This window comes from Echinops telfairi, unplaced genomic scaffold (genome assembly GCF_000313985.2).
Source record: "Echinops telfairi isolate 266 unplaced genomic scaffold, ASM31398v2 ScPeMD7_12;HRSCAF=54, whole genome shotgun sequence".
Lineage (NCBI taxonomy): Eukaryota > Metazoa > Chordata > Mammalia > Afrosoricida > Tenrecidae > Echinops > Echinops telfairi.
The window spans coordinates 2,770,969-2,787,548 of record NW_022103909.1 but is presented as its reverse complement, the minus strand read 5'-3'; the positions used below and the strand labels follow the sequence as shown (position 1 = coordinate 2,787,548).

At 49.2% G+C, this 16,580-nt stretch overlaps 1 protein-coding gene across 1 annotated transcript in view; it reads left to right on the top strand.

Annotated features, from left to right (window-relative positions):
- The window catches only part of DIP2B (disco interacting protein 2 homolog B), a 129,188-nt gene that overhangs the window by 73,320 nt on the left and 39,288 nt on the right, over nt 1–16,580 (top strand). The window contains exons 13-22 of the mRNA XM_045287226.1: nt 1,919–2,021; nt 4,066–4,130; nt 6,908–7,001; nt 8,302–8,421; nt 8,910–9,024; nt 10,404–10,543; nt 11,138–11,274; nt 12,984–13,064; nt 13,566–13,693; nt 15,691–15,805. Coding sequence (XP_045143161.1) covers nt 1,919–2,021; nt 4,066–4,130; nt 6,908–7,001; nt 8,302–8,421; nt 8,910–9,024; nt 10,404–10,543; nt 11,138–11,274; nt 12,984–13,064; nt 13,566–13,693; nt 15,691–15,805 — 1,098 coding nt within the window. The remainder of the gene's footprint in view (nt 1–1,918; nt 2,022–4,065; nt 4,131–6,907; nt 7,002–8,301; nt 8,422–8,909; nt 9,025–10,403; nt 10,544–11,137; nt 11,275–12,983; nt 13,065–13,565; nt 13,694–15,690; nt 15,806–16,580) is intronic.

Below are 16,580 nucleotides of genomic sequence, written 5' to 3'. Positions count from 1 at the left end.
TCTCTCTCTCTCTCTCTCTCTCTCTCTCTCACACACACACACACACACACACACCACCACCACCCCCAATTGCTTCCAGTCTGGGTTCAGCAGCCACACTTTCCACAAGACCTCCCCCAATCACCTTCTGTGAAACAGCATTCTTACCCCATCTCTAGTGTTTTTTCCCCTGCGTTTTTTGGTCTTCAAAACTTACACCACTCGAAATACTAGACATTTGTTTGCTTATGCTGGTCTTGAGTAGAATATAAATTTCAAGAGAGGAAGTTTGCCTCTTGTGTTTACTCCAGTCTCCTAAGCTGTTAGGATAGTGTTTGGTTTTAAGTGCTTGTGAGTTTATTAAGTGCTTAATCCACGTGTATTAAATGAATGGAGGCTACTGGGAGCCATAGCTTCACTTGTTCTCTGAGCTTGATGGCATTAGGGGAAGTTTCCTGAAGAACTGAAGTCCAGGTTAAGTCCTCAAATAGGAACCTGTCAGGTGAAGAAGGGCTAGAAGGGTATTCCAAATCAGGTGCCGTGTTTAAAGGTCTGGGACTCAGAAGGAAAATCCCAGGTGAGAATCGCAAGTTAATTAAGAATAACAGGAACCTAGAATGTAGAGAGACTGGTTCTACCTGAGCCAATAGTAGGCATTCCCCGCCTAATAAGTCCTCAGATAGTTTGCTGATGAGTTACTGTAAAGCATCCTGGGCAATAGGGAGCTATTAGAAGGTTTTAAAAACAGTGAGGAGAGCAAATGGTGTTGTAAAAAGAGCTCTCTAGATTGATTGGGTCACAGGAAAGGGAGTGGGAAGACCGGGTTTTACCACCGTCTGGTTCCACGGTGGGAGGCCTCCTTAAAGCATTCAAGGCAGTGCTGTACGTCGAGGACCAAGGTGTACCTGACTTGAGACGTTGTCAGTTGTATCGTCAGTGACTGCTGTGCACGTGACAGCTGGACAGTGAGTGAGGATGACTGGGTAGCTGACTCTGGAAGGGAACTGGCCAGGATGGTGGGTAACTGTAGATGGACGACGGTGGTGTCCTTTAGTGTAAGAAAATGCAGCAGGATGTTTGTCATGGGGTGGGGGGTGAGGAATGCAGTGTTGGACACAGTGGGGTTCATAGGCCTACCTGACATTCAAGGGGAACAATCGATGTGTGAGTTGACAGCTTTGGAGAGAGGGCTGGGTTGGAGTTAGAGAATTGGAGCCATCTGGAATGTAGTATCCTGAGAGCAATAGACTATAAAGAGAGGAGGAAGATGTGCAGGGCCTTTAACAAGCTCAGAAGGGATGGACAGCGGAAGGGACGGACGGAAGGATGGAAGGAAGGGAGAAGGTGTCAAGAAAGGGCAAAGCCCAGGGTGCCACATGCTAACGAAGTGTTGATAGATGAAGTCTCCAAACTGTCTTTCTGATTTAACACCCCAAAAGTTCATCATCCTGGTAAGAACTACTGGCCTGCAGTATGGAGGGTAAAAGCCCAATCAGAGTTTGAGTAGGTCTCCCCTCCTCTGCTGGGAGCTTCGCCTGGGCAGGACTGGAATCTTAGACCCATGACCTCTAGGTGCCCAGCTTGGCTTGGATCTGATATGGGGCTGCTAGTGAGCCGCGCAAGTCACTGGTTCATTTCATCACGCTTCGCAGCGTGTCACACAGATGGCCGGTTCACCTTCTCAGTCTTGTTCGCACATGCATGTACGGGGTCTTGCTCTTCCCCAGTCTTGCCCTTGCTTGGGGGGGAGTTGGGACCCAAGTGCACAGCCTTAAATGCTCACTTAGACGTCCTCACTTCAGCCTGTTATGCCCACTTATCTGGACTTTGTTTCGCAGGGGTCGGAAGTGGGGGTGGTGGTGGATTCTTGTTATGTCACCTCTGAATTGCATTTGAAATAACCCATTTTATTGTGTTTCTTGTGTGTTTTTCCCCTTAGTATAAAACAAGCAAAGATGGGAGTGTAATGGGCGTTACAGTGTCCCGGCTGGCGATGCTGTCTCACTGCCAAGCTCTGTCCCAGGCCTGCAATTATTCTGAAGGTCAGACTGTACCCATGACTGTTCCCATTGTCCAGCTCTGTGTGCCTGTGAACAGAGCGTCCAAGGCTGGATTCCATTTAATAGCCAAGTTCAGAGTGAGATGTTCTAAGACACATTCTTGGCTTACTGTTCTCCGTCTTTTCTTTTTTTTATAACAAATATGCTATACTTGAACCAGACTGAAGTTCTGGGTAAACCAAATATGTAAAGCATGATGTGGAGAATGCAGAAATAGAAGTCCCTAATCAAAACCTTATGTTTCGTTAGTTGCAGAATACCAGGTATCTTCATCTTTCTGATGGGTAGCGACCCACAGCTCTACATTTGGAATTAAATTCAGCTACCAAAGAGGATAAGTGAAGACAACCACCCCCAAAAGTCTTTTGTCTGTATATTGTGTAATGACTAAGTGTCTTAGAATGTTCCGTACAATATTAACTCTTTTTAGTGTGTTTTTTTCTAAAATGAAACAAGTTAATATATGCGCATTATAGAGCAACAGCGTTCTTCACTGCATGTATGTCTATGTTATACATATATGTAACAAACAGGTGAAAATATTCAACAATAGAGACTGATTACATATAACATATTCATCTAATAGATTATGCTATGGCGCATTAAAAAACGTTGTTACAATTTGAAGTTATTGTAATATGAGGGAAGTAAGAAAATATTGCTACAAAATCATGGAAACCTTTATTAAACAAAGCCAAGGTGTCAGCGGTGAGAAGCTACAGCCTCCATCTCAGTCTGCTGGGCACACCTCTAAAGGTGGTCTTTGCATCTCTGCAACCCTTCCCGGGGGAATCTACTGGTACCCCACTTCCCGGGGGAATCTACTGGTACCCCACTTCCCTGGGGAATCTCACTTGGCAGTTTTGACATCCTCGAAGGATTCGCAGGATGTTCTTTCCAGTGCTCTGCTTGGGGAACAAATAGAAGCCTGGAGGGACAAGCACCGGGCTGCAGTCAGGTGTTTTCCTAATGAAAGTCTCCTGGGACAGCTCTTGCTACCTGCAGAGAATGAACGGGTGCATTGTCATGATTGGGGGTGGGGGAGGTGAGGGGGAAATCCCTTAGGGCAATTTTCCTGGCCTTTTCCTCTCCAATAATTTTTTCATTTTCTTAAGATTTCTTCCTCATCATTCCCCAGGACTGTCCTGTGTCCTTAAAGAAAGTCTGTCAAGATTATCCCTGATCCAAAAAACAATCCCCATTCCCAGAGCTGACCTCCCTGCCTGGGTTGGAACTGTCCCAACAGATGCCCTCAGAAGCCCCGGTTTGGATGGGGCTTGTTTTTTGGAGGCTGCTTCATGAGACTAAGACAAGCGTTTACTGAGGGGGCTTGTCTGCACCATCCACTGATCAGAGGGGCGTGTTAGCACACATTTTGTTTGGCATAAAACTGTGCTTGTGTAAACTAGAACCCTACTAGCAATACCTTTTTACTTCTCTCCTTTATCATATAAGCGGGAAGAGATTAGATGCGGAGCAGTGAACGCCAGTTTTGTTGTGTGAGATCTCAAGGTGTCCGTGGGCATATGCTCTTCACACACGTCCACTCCGCAAAAAAAAACCCTCCAAGCGCACTGCCAAGGGGCCGGTGCTGGCTCATTGTGACCCCTGTGGGTTTCCGGACCTGGAATGGGAATAGAAAGCCCAGTCTTTCGCCCCAAGAGCTGCTGGTGGTTGTTTCGAACTGCCAACCACGCGGATTGCAGCCCAACGCGTAACCACTACACCATAAGGAACCTAGAAGTTTTTGCTTATATTTCTAAACTTTTCAGAGTTTCTGAAATCACCAGGTCTTCCTTTCCTAACTGGAGATTCTTGGAAGAGCACAAGGATCTTCTCACTCAGGATGCTGTGAACGCAGCATCGTCGCGGGGTCGCGGGGACCATCCCGTCGCCCGAAGCCCCTGAGAGCGTGTGGTCGGCTCTTCAGGAAAACCAAATCCCTTGTTGCAGTAGAGAGAAGTGGCATCCTTTTCCTACTTAACACTAATGATCATTGCCTTGTGTCGTCCCCCATCTCTTTTAGGGGAAACAGTAGTAAACGTTTTAGACTTCAAGAAGGACACTGGCCTGTGGCACGGCATGTTTGCGGTAAGCTATTCAGAATGAGGCCTTACATGCGAATTCCGGTCAGTGGACATTCTGTGCCACCAGACTCTCTCGGTACCTGTTTGAAAGGCCCCAAATGACCAGGAGTCTTTTCCTGAGGGATTTGGCTTTGTGACACACATGGTCATCAGGAAGAAAAAAGAAAAAGGGAATGCAATTTGTTTTCCTTTGGCGTTTTCCCTTTGCAATTCTGTTTTCCCTTCTGTGTGTGGGCGTCCCTTTCACACGTGTGTAGGAAAAGTCAGAATCAAAAATGTTGAAGCCTCTGTGATCACACAGAGCCCAGCAGGGTCTGAAAATGATGGCGCATTTATTCACAGTTAAGAGAAGTCGTGCTCAGGGCTTACCTCTCCTGAAAGCGGGGCGTAGCTATCTATTTGCCCTTGGCAACTGCGGCTGATCACACCTAGCCTTTCCATTGGACAAAACGTTTTGAGTGACCGCTGTGCACAAGCTCCATGCCTAATAGGACAGAGTAGGTAACGAAGAAGGAGGGGGGACACTTCCATAAGACAGGACAGGGCCACACAACGATGAATTCCTTCGCTTGGGCCTTTATGGCAGCGGTGACAGCTGAGTTTTGTTGAAAGTGAGCAAGATTCACCTCTAGAGAATTTTCTGGAGGCTGGGGGGAAAGCGAGGAGACATTCTAAATGGGAAAGGACTATGCCTTGTGCTGGTTAGGAGGCGGGAGAGCGCATCTAGAGTCCAGGAGCTGAAAAGGACCTTGGAGAACATTTAGTGCAGTGGTGCTCCGCCTTCCTCATGCCGCGGCCCTTTCATACCGCTCCTCGTGTGCAGTGGTGCTCCGCCTTCCTCATGCCGCGGCCCTTTCATACCGCTCCTCGTGTGTGGGGACCCACCCCCACAGCATTATTTTCGTTGCTCCTTCATCACTGTCACTTTGCTGCTGCTATGAATCAGGCGACCCCTGTGAAAGGGTCATTCGACCCCCAAAGGGGTCACGATGCACAGGTTGAGAACCGCTGATTTAGTCTGTCTCCCTTACACATTACAGGAGTCTGAGTAAAAGTAGGAAGTGAAGTGTCAGAGAAGAAGAGGGGAGTCTCCTATCAGCCAGGTCACCCTGCACATTGGTCAGAGCCCAGTCCTCTGGCGGACATGGTCTCGGCCCTTTAGGAACCGGTCCAGTTTCCTTTTCTCCCCTTCCCTTACGAGGACTTGTGGGTAATCATGGCCTCTGAATACAAAGGCAAGATGGGAAAAGGTGAGCAGAATGAGTTGCCTACAAACCACCTTTTCCCGCAATCCAAAGCATTGTCACCTGAGCCACACTCCGGGAGGGGAGAGGTCCCTTTGGGCTTTGTAGTTGGTGAGTGCTGTGGCCAGCTTCTCTTGCAGGGTGTAGCAACCCTGCAAGCCAAGTCTTTTCAACATGCGGGTCCCAGGGAAGCTTGGTGTGGGTGGCAAGAGGGCACTCAATGGTCGGGCCCCTCAGCTCACACAGCGCTATCCACCCGCATACCTGACAGGTCTGGGTAGGACCTGCTGGAGGAAGCAGGGAAACCTGACTGCTTGCCTTGTTGCGCCCTCCCTTTTGTGGTGCGTGGCGAGCACAAGCTGGACAATAGCACTCGGTGGGTAGCTGGGTAGCATCTGTTAAGACGTGTGCTGTACCCTCCCTGTGGCCTGCCCTTCCTGCCCTTCTGTAGCTGCCCCAGAGCGGGACTTGCCCTCCTACCCAGTGGAGCGAGGACAGGGGTGTGCATTGCCACATGGCTGGTAATCACAAAGTCTACCCGCTAGGGGATGCCGGAATTAGGTGTGGTGCACGCCCTACTGTAGGGCTGCTTATTAGCCTGCAAAAGACTTGTCATCTGTGTGCTCCAGAGCACACAAACTCATCTCTGAAGCAATTGAAGAAGGAAAAGCAAGTTGTTGCTGTATGGGTAGTATGATGTCTTTCATGTTTACAAAATGCTGCCTGTTGCTAGCAGAACAAATAATGCACATAGATGCATAGAAGAAGGCTGGGCGTGTTCACGCCGCAGTGATAACCACAGTCACTGCTGGGGAGGGAGAGAGGGAAAGCCCGGAGTGGAGCTGGGCATCAGGAGTGACTTCAGGGGGATTCGATCACAAGGACCAACCTATACCCCCCGCCACCGGGGGACGAACAATGGAAAAGTGGGTGAAGGGCGACAGAGGACAATGTAAGATATGAAAATTATAATCTACAACTTATCAAGGGTCCATGAGGGAGGGCAGGCAGGGGAGGGAGAGGGGAAAATGAGGAACTGATATCAGGGGCTCAAGTAGAAAAGAAAATGCTTTGAAAATGATGGTGGCAGCATATGTGCAAATGTGCTTGACACAATGGATGAATGTGTGATAAGAGATGTAAGAGCCCCCAATAAAAGTATTTAATAAAAAATAATAATAAAAATAAATTTCAAAACGTGACTTCAGGCCCATACAACTATTTAAGTTAAAAGAAAAGAATATTTGCATATGCAGTAGAACTGCGGGGAGGCTATTAACAATGTACAGAAGAGGCAGGCAGGCAGTCAAAAAAAATAATGTACTGAAAAAGTAAATATCCTCTACCCCAAGTTGCAGTGGGAGGGAGGATTACTTCAGCATTTATAAACTAGTCTTTTGGATTTCCTCTCCTGCCCCCAAAGAGAATATGTTTGATTCTTAGATGACTAAAATGAACTACACAGTATGCTTTCCATTTTAAAGTGCTTGTACTGTCTAAGGTGTGACTTTTTCTCTCATCCCTCGTTGTCTTGCAGACTATAATGAACAAGCTGCACACCGTCAGTGTCCCCTACTCTGTCATGAAGACCTGTCCTCTCTCCTGGGTCCAGCGAGTACATACCCATAAAGGTAGGCACTCTGGTCTCCGAGCTTCACTTACTGGATGGTTAGATTCATGCTCTTTCCCCCACTGCTGAATTTGACTGGCTTAAAAAAAATGAAAAGGAATTATGGGATTTTAAAAAACTGGGCGCTCTTACAGCTCTTATCACAACCCATACACATCCATTTTGTCAAGCACATCTTTACATATGTTGTCATTATCTTTTCCAAAACATTTTCTTTCTACTTGAGCCCCTGGCATCCGCTCCTCATTTTTCGGCTTTCCTCCCCCACGCCCCCTTGATAATTTTTAAATTATTCTTTTTTTCCTTGTTTATACCGACTGCTGTCTCATTTCACCCACTTTCCTGCTGTGTGCTTTTCTGCTGGGATGGGGCCATATGTCGATCATTGTGATCGATTCCCTCTTACTCCCCCCACCCTCATTTACTCTTGTAGTATCACTGCTCCCCTTATTGGTCCTTAGGGGGTTATCTGTTCTGGATTTCCTGTGTTTCGAGCTCTTATCTGTACCAGTATACATGTTCTGGTCTAGTCAGATTGGTAAGATAGAATTGGGGTCATGGTAGTGGCAGGGGAGGAAGCATTAAAGAACTAGAGCAGTGGTTCTCAACCTTCCTAATGCTGCGACCCTTTAATACAGTTCCTCGCGTTGTGGTGACCCCCCAACCATATTATTATTTTCGTTGCTACTTCATAACTGTCATTTTGCTACTGTTATGAATCGGTGACCCCTGTGAAAGGGTCGTTTGGCCCCCAAAGGGTTCGGGACCCATAGGTTGAGAACCGTTGAACTGGATAGAAGAAGGTTGTGTGTTTCATTGGTGCTATACTGCACCCTGACTGGCTCAAGAATTATTGTCTTTGAGAATTTTCATGTTGCCCTCCAGGAGGCGCCATTCTCTGCTTAACAAACTTTAGGGTTTGGTTGCCATAGAAGCAGCTGTGTTGTGGACCTCCTCTGCCTGCATGCCCTTTCTTAGGAGTCCAACTCTCCAGGAGCCTGGCCAGATTGATGGGGTGTTTCTGTGTTGAGAGTCCTCACGGGTGGATGGGTACTGTGGCCCACACAGAGGTTGCAGCGAGCAGGCACGGTGCTGAGCCTGGGTGCTGTCACCTGGATGTGGCTCTGTCTGCCTCCTGCACCTGGCACGGTTCTTTTGAATGCCGTTGGTACTCTCGTATTTTCTCCAGGTGAAACCTAATAACCTACACTAAGTAAATATATTCTAATTGCAGTGTTTTAAGTACCTATCAAATGTCGCCAGGTGCTTGCGCGTGAACGTTGTTCCTCTTGCGTTTCCAGCCAAGGTGGCGTTGGTGAAATGCCGAGACTTGCACTGGGCTATGATGGCGCATCGAGACCAAAGAGACGTGAGCCTGAGTTCCCTCCGGATGCTAATTGTGACTGATGGGGCTAATCCCTGTGAGTAGTCCTGGCGGGCAGGCCTGGGAACACGTGTGTGCCTGCACGCCTCCTGCTTCCTGTCTGGAGTTTTGGTAGTGTGATGGGTTCCTCTTTGGGCTGCTGACCACAAGAACAGCAGCTGCCAGCTGCTCTGCTGGAGGAGAATGAGGCTCCCCACTGCAGTAAGGTCTCCGAAACCCACAAGGCCTGTTCTGTCCTGCCGCACAGGGTCGCAGTGGGTCAGAATTAAACTCAGCAGCAGTGAGTTTCCTTTCTGTAAAGGTCTTTAGAACATCTTCATTGAGAGGTAAACAGTGGCAGGACCTTTTCACAGGCAGGGAAGCTGGCCTTTGTCCCTGCCATGCATCGACCCATCTCCGCGGCAGAGTAAACTGTTTGTGTGGCATCAGCGATGCGCAGTGAGAGGCCACCATCGGCACGCCACCTCTGCCAGTCTCCCCTAGCCGTGATGAACTCTCTAACCTTGATCTGTCCCAACCCCTCAGGGTCTGTGTCGTCCTGTGATGCCTTCCTGAGTCTGTTCCAAAGCCATGGGCTGAAGCCCGAGGCCATCTGTCCCTGTGCTACATCGGCCGAAGCCATGACGGTGGCCATCCGCAGGTACCATTGGGGGCACCCAGAGCTGGGCGTGGGTGCCACAGCTTCGACAGCACACACACTGCTACCGGGTGCTGACACGGTGCTCACTGACTCTGCCTCATAAGCCAGAACACGGCCGTGACTGCTGGAAGCATCTCATTTCTTATGCCCGCCGTTGCCCGAGATGGCAACAGGGACTGAACATCCGCTTTAGACTCATCTCGTTTTTCTGAATTAGTTCTTTTTATGTCTTGTTGTGTTCTTCAAGTGCCTTAGCTAGCAACTTGAACTAGAAGTAGACCGTTCTTGGTTAGCGTCAGAAAAGGAAAGTACAATTATAGTACACCCGAGACCAAGACATTCCTATTCATTTGTCTCCCTGAATCATACGACGAGGAACCCCAGCGTTCCGCTGTAGTGGTTCCGCTTTGGGCTGCTGACCACAAGGTCAGCAGTTGGAAACCACCTGCTGCCCTGAGGGAGAGCGATGAGGCCCTCTGCCCTCATAAGCCACAGTCAGGGAAACGCACAGGAGCAGCTCGGCCCTGAGCTGCAGGGTTGCTGTGAGGTGGCATCCACCTGATGCTAGCAGTCCTTTTCTTCTTCTGGTGTCGGATCGTCACACGCTGCCTTTCGGAGGTTAGTGTGTGCGCGTGCGTGCGTGCATGTGTGTGTGAGAGAGCGAGAGGAAACACACACACCAAGCTGTGCAAAGGAGCTTCAGAAAGTTCGTGGAAAAACTAAAATCTCAAGTCCATTCTTCCACCAGCCTCTTGAAGCCCCCCTCCTGCACTCGCTCAACAGTTTGTCCACGTGCGCATCGGTGACGATGGTGACATCCTGCATCGTGTCTCCACCCTCACTGTCCCTCCCATTACTTGACCACCGTGCACCACGACCCTGCCCTCAGAGTTCTCATCTGTGCCTTAGGATCCCTGTTGTCCCTGTGGTCACATGTCCAGCATTCGTTACACGAGCCCGAGTGCTCAAATGCTGTTTCGTTTCCAAATGGCTCAAGGGTTAATGAAGGGCACTGCTCGGGCAGTAGATATGGGGCTCCGGGGCTCCGCGGATCCAGTAAGGATGATTGCCAGTTCTGTGCCACGTTTTACCTCCTCCTGTTCGGGGCCCACCTCTTGGGCAGGCACCAAGATCTTCTTAACAGCTGATGGAGATTCACGTTCTCTGTCTGACTGAGAGGGGACCCTGCTTTGCACATGTGGATTTGACTGTTTTTCACATCACGTACTTGGCTGGGGAAAATGGGGAGTGTTTGGAATTGGACATCCAAACAGAGGACATCCATGTCCGTACACATTCAAAGTCTTTTCCGATACCATGTAATGTGCTGACCTTGACGGTGTAATGTGCCAACCTTGACGGCTTTCTCTTCTTTGCAGGCCTGGAGTTCCAGGGGCCCCTTTGCCGGGAAGAGCCATTCTCTCGATGAATGGTTTGAGCTATGGGGTTATACGGGTCAATACTGAAGATAAAAATTCAGCGCTGACGGTCCAGGATGTGGGACACGTCATGCCTGGGGGTGAGTTCAGAAGGGCACCGTGTGATTTTTCATAGAGGCTTGTCATCAGAGAGAGCAGCGCCTGAGGCAACAGGAGACCCCAAACCAGGAACCTTAGTTCAGTACGTGGTCGCCCATTCCCAAAGCCTGTCTAGGAGGTGAATGGCTGTACTTTCACGGAAGCTTCCGGCAGATGGTGTGATTCATTCCTTGTGAAGACTGCTGTGTGGGCAGCCCAGGCCTCAGCGAGGCAGATGTTACCTTGCTTTCACTGCCAGTCGAGCCATCGGGTCTGTGCTTAGGCACTCACGGGCAAAACCAGAGTGACTGCTCCAGTGGGCTTGGCAGTTATTTAAAAACTTATGTCACTGCCTTGACGGAGTCCGTCTGTGCACCTGTTGTGTATTCTATTTGTCAAGTTGTTTAAAAAAAAATCATTTGTATAAAAATCTTTTGAATATCTTGGATTGCGCTTTCAAAAGTACCTATGTGATTTTAGGCCTGTCTTTTGCATTCATGCCACTTGATAAACATGGAGTTTGCCTGGGCTCACAAGGGGAGGAGTTCTTGTCTTCCAGAATCTTCCAGCCTTGAACCCTCTTTTCTGTGTACTAGGCATGATGTGCATCGTGAAGCCAGATGGGCCCCCCCAACTCTGCAAGACGGATGAGATTGGAGAAATCTGTGTTAGCTCCAGGACGGGGGGCATGATGTACTTTGGACTTGCTGGTGTGACCAAAAATACGTTCGAGGTACATGATCTTGCCATTTCACAGGGAACCGGTTTGGTGTGGTCAGGGCACCACTGGGGCAGGCTAGCCCAAGGCGAGGGTGATGGGCGATAGAGCCGGACGGCCTGCATTTGCATCGTGACCGTGCCCCTCACAGGCAGGCCTTGAATGAGCTGCATGACCTCTGCACTCCCAATTTTCTCTTCTCCGAAATGGGAGTAATGGTAGTAACTCTGACGTGATTGTTAGGATGACTATAGGAATGATAGTAACCATGCTTAATTAAAACATTGCCTGGCACCCAGGAAATGCTAGTTCTGGTGGTGCTGGGATTAAATAAGCAAGCAAGCGCTCAACTGCAAACCACAGCATGGACAGTCCTCACCCACGGGGGGACACGAGGAGGAAAGACTTGCCATTCTGTCCCTATCAGTATCCCAGCCTAGCAAACCCTCTGGGGCAGTGCTGCTCCGTCCCCTGGTCTGACACTGAGTTGATCACGTCAATGACATCCAGCAATAACAAGTATCTCTAAATAAAGGCCCGATAAGAGGTCTCACCAAGTGGCATTTTCTCTGGGGAATTCTTCATGGTTTGAGCTTTGGGACCTTAAAAGCTCAATTCGGAGAATACAGGGGAAATGGGTCCATTGCTCAGAGAATAGACTGAGCTTAGAAAGACTGAGCTAAACCAGAGTGCCTGGTTACTAATTAAAAATAAACAACTTTCAAACCGCTGGGTCAGGTTGCTCACATTATTCATGCCTTCATGCTGACAGTCTTTATTGAGCGCCTTCTCGAAGCCGGGTGCTGTTTTAGAAATAAGACACAACCCCGCAGAGAGCTCCTGTTCCAGCAGAGGTAGCGCATAGCAGCTGGACTAGCCCTTACTTTCCCTCACACACTTCTGCCTCAAGCCAGAGTGTGAAGAGGAATGTGCTTAGTGAGGCTGTGGAAATCAGGGCAGGGCAATTAATAGTTTGCATTTTGTCATTGGGATTAATCTGCCTCGGTGTGGTCACGTCATCTGTCCCCCTGGACAGGGCTCATGCGAGCACATCCTTCCATTTGCGCTTCCTGTGTGGCAGAGCACATTCACCTAGCACCCTGTTTGCCACCGGGCAGCCACGCCCCTGGGGGTTTTCTTCTGTGTAGTCCGTATGGAAGCGGTTCACCGGGCATCGCGGGCTCTGTTTTTATAGCTTAAGAAACCGAGGTTCTAGGAAACCCAGGGCCTTCCCCAAGGTCCATGTTACTGGTGAGTGGCAGACCAGACTCGGAGGGCTGTGCTGTGCCTACACGCACGCACGCGCACACACACACCACACCACACCACACCCCCCACCACCACCATCCTGCCCAAGGAATATTATGTGAAAGGCAAGTTGAAAAGCAGTCAGTATAGTGCAACCCTTTAAAGAAAAAAATCATTGGCATAGAATTCACATACCATGCAACTCATATTAAGAAGAGTTATGCAGTCATCACCACAATCAATTTCAGAACATTTTCTTCTTTTTCATAGCTGTTAGCACCTCATTTCCCCACAACTTCTGCCCTGCCCCTAGGGAATTATTAATCCAGGGAGTTGAATTCTTGGGTTCAATATTTACATCATGTTCCTTTTTCAGCTTGCATATTGTAATTTTTGTTTAAGACTTTCAAAGAATCAAGTACTTGTTTGAAGGAGAAATTAAGAGTTAACACTTTCCTCCTCTTTCCTGCTCTTAGGTGATCCCAGTGAATTCCTCGGGCTCCCCTGTTGGGGAGGTGCCATTCATCCGGTCAGGATTACTGGGGTTCGTTGGGCCAGTAAGTGATATTTCCGTGTTTATTTTGATATGACAGATCCAACCATTTGCATTTTAACTCATCAAATAGAATAAATTCTCATTAGCCAGAGAGGTTAGACGGGCACGGAATCCTGTGAGGCTGTCATGAAGGAGCCGGCAGGGTTTGCTGGTTTGTTTCTTGGTTTTGCTTCTGTTACCCAAGTTCACGCTACCTCATCATACTTCTGTTGTGTTAAAAAAGCAAACAAAAACAATCTCATCGTGCAGATGGAAACATCATCCTTAAAAACCCAAAACACCTTTCTTGTATTAAAACTCTTCCAATTGCTTCCTAATTCCTGGATTCAATTTACATTTTTTGCCTCCACATCCACCCCTGGACTGGGGAAAGAACATGAGCTCATAACGTGTGATCAGCAGGGACAATCCATTGAGTTTTTTGTTTTCGTTTTCTTTTCTTTTTTTTTCAAGCAGAGAGGGAAATGTCTACTTTACCATGTAAATCCTGGTTACCTTTCAGGGCAGTTTGGTGTTTGTGGTTGGAAAGATGGATGGATTGCTCATGATCAGTGGTCGCAGGCACAATGCTGATGATATTGTTGCAACTGGATTGGCTGTTGAATCCATCAAGACTGTTTACAGGGGAAGGTGAGTAGTACAAAGTTCAACTGTTGTCGCTTCCAGTGGCCTCGAAAGGTATCTTTCTCTTTGCCGTTTCTCTTCCCAAGCGGCTAGATTATGTTTGGGGCAGCATCTCAGAAGCTTGGCTTTGCACGTGTCTGATGAGACACCTGCTTCCGTGGCTGTCACTGAGAGGAATCAGACATGAATGTCTAACGATAGCCTGAACTTCAGCTATCGTTTGTTGTGACAATTCTAAAACGTTGAGCTTATTGTGCCTTCCCATGGCCATTCTGGCTAGTTGGGAGAGATGCTGCTTTGCAGGCACCTGCACCTAAGGGTTATTTCTCTGACTCACTGCTGAGCAAAGTATTGCCCCGTTTTAACACGGGTTCCAGCCTAGCACTGAACTGTTCGATTTCAAATGCCAGAGACAGAGTCAAGTAGGTATTCTTTTCCTTTGTGTAATACAAGAGGAGATGCCCGTTACGTAGCTAAGTACTTAATATCCTATTCAGGAGGTTACAGTGATAGATACATAGATAAGACAGATAGATTAGACAGACAGACAGACAGACATCCTCAAAGCAAACTTAGTGTCCTGTTAGTTCTTTAAGAAGTGTTGGTGCGGGAGGGAAGGTGGGGGTAGAAAGGGGGAACCGATCACAAGAATCTACGTATAACTTCCTCCTTGGGGTATGGGCAACAGAAAAGTGGGTGAAGGGAGACGCCGGGTAGTGTAAGAGAAGATAAAATAATAATTTATTAGTTATCAAGGGTTCATGAGGGAGAGGGGAGCGGGGAGGGAGGGGGAGGGGGAAAAGGAAAATGAGTCGATTCTAGGAACCCAAGCGGAAAGCGAGTTTTGAGAATGATGAGGGCAACAAATGTATAAGTGTGCTTTACACAATTGATGTACATGTGGATTGTGATAAGAGTTGTATGAGCCCCAATAAAATGATTTATATAAAAAAATACAATAAAAGAAAACAGTCATGAAATAGAAAAGTGTTGGTGAAACCCGAGAAGCAGGGTTTTCTGAGTGTGCCTTCTTACGAGGCCAGGTCTGTCTGGTCCAAGCTCTAGTTCCTGCCTCAGCGCACAGCACAGTGCCTGACACTCTGGTCGCTGTTCAGTAGGAGGTGTGGAAGACAGGAAGGAGAGGGCTCGCTGGCATATTCCACTCCCCAGGGGCCTCCCTGTCTTCCACACAGCCGTTCATCCTGCACATACTGGGTGCCGACCACGTGCCACTGTTCCTGACGCGCCAGACCCAGCAGTGACCCAAACAGCCGGGCTCTGCGCTGGTGCAGCTCCCCTCTTGCTCCAGCAAGGAAAGGGACAGCCTATGTGGGGAGTGAGCCGAGCGAGGGCTTGCTGTTTTATATAAGGGGTCTGGGCATGCCCCACCAGGTGGGGCCATTGGAGAGGAGCCCTCACTGGGAACCAAGCCCATCCTCCTCCCCTGGGCCTGCGTGGTCTGCCGAGATCTTCCCTGGCCTCTGTCTGGCCTCTAGGGACCACTCTCGACTCCACCCCTTTGCTGCAGGCACACTGGCCCTTTGGCCGTGCCTCAAACCCACCTCAGAACCTTCTCGCTCTGCATTCCAACTGCCTGGAAAAGCCCTTCTCCCTCCAGATCTTCACATGGCTCCCGTCCTCGCCTCTGCCAGGTCTCTGCACCAGTGTTGGCTCCTCAGGGAGGCCTCCCCAGCCACCCTGCCGTGGATAGCACACCCTTCTGAACACCACCCTCCACCCCCCGCCTTACTTTCTTCCCGGTGCATGCATAGTGCCATGTGCCAGCAGCTTTGTCTGCCGTTCTGGTCTGCCTCTCTCACGTGTCAGCCCCACGGAGATAAGGATTTTGGTTTTGTGAGTGACGGGAACGAGTGCGGAATTTCCTGAACCGCTCATCTCTGGGTCACGGGGTGGGACCGTCCCCTCCCTTTAACTCCCACGAAGCAAAGCCAACAGGCCTGGCTGTGACGGGTGTCCTGATGCGTTTGATCTGTCTCTCTTAGAATTGCTGTGTTTTCTGTGTCTGTGTTTTATGATGAGCGCATTGTGGTGGTGGCCGAGCAAAGACCCGATGCTTCCGAGGAAGACAGTTTCCAGTGGATGAGCCGGGTGCTGCAGGTGAGCTGTGCCGCGGCGCGGGTCTTTGTCAGGGTGGCTGGCTCTGCCGCTAGGCGCAGCAGCTCAGACATGCTGGGTCCCCTGGACAAAATCACATGATTAGCATCATCTCTGCTTACTCAGCCCCGAGTATATTTCTGCTCACATTGCCAAGAACAATAGAATTGACTTGGGTCAGCAGCTGCGTCCACCTTTGGGGGCCTCTGTGTCTTTATTGTGACGCCCTGGTGGCACAGTGGTTAAAGTACAAACTTGAAAGGTCAGCAGTTCAAACCCACCACTCACTCCGGAGGGAGAAGATGAGGCAGTCTGCTTCCGGAAAGTTCTACAACTTTGGGAACCCCGTGGAGACAGTTCTGCTCCTGGGCCATAGGGTTGCTGTGAGTTACAGTTGACTCCATGGCAGCAGGTTTCATTGGGGGTTGTTTTTTCTAATGTGCTTACTATGCATAAAGGTTTCAACAGGCACACTCTCACCACAGCCCGTAAGTGGCGGGTGTCCAGAGAGTAAAGAATCCAAGAAAGTGTCAGAAGTCCCGACTCTGAAGCCACTTTGTTGTGTAGTTGGAGGAGCCACTAGGTGAGCACTAACGACCAGGCCCAGTGTGAGAGGCACGTTGCTGGGGCAGAAGCAGACTCGGAATGAAGGAAAGGGCCTTAGTCTTCCTTAGATGCTCTCGGGTCTGCCTTTGGGTGTCACACCTTGCCTTCACAGATATGTGCCCTCAGGCGAAGTTCTCAGCTCTCCCTGAGCTGCTCTCCCCCTTGTCAAGCG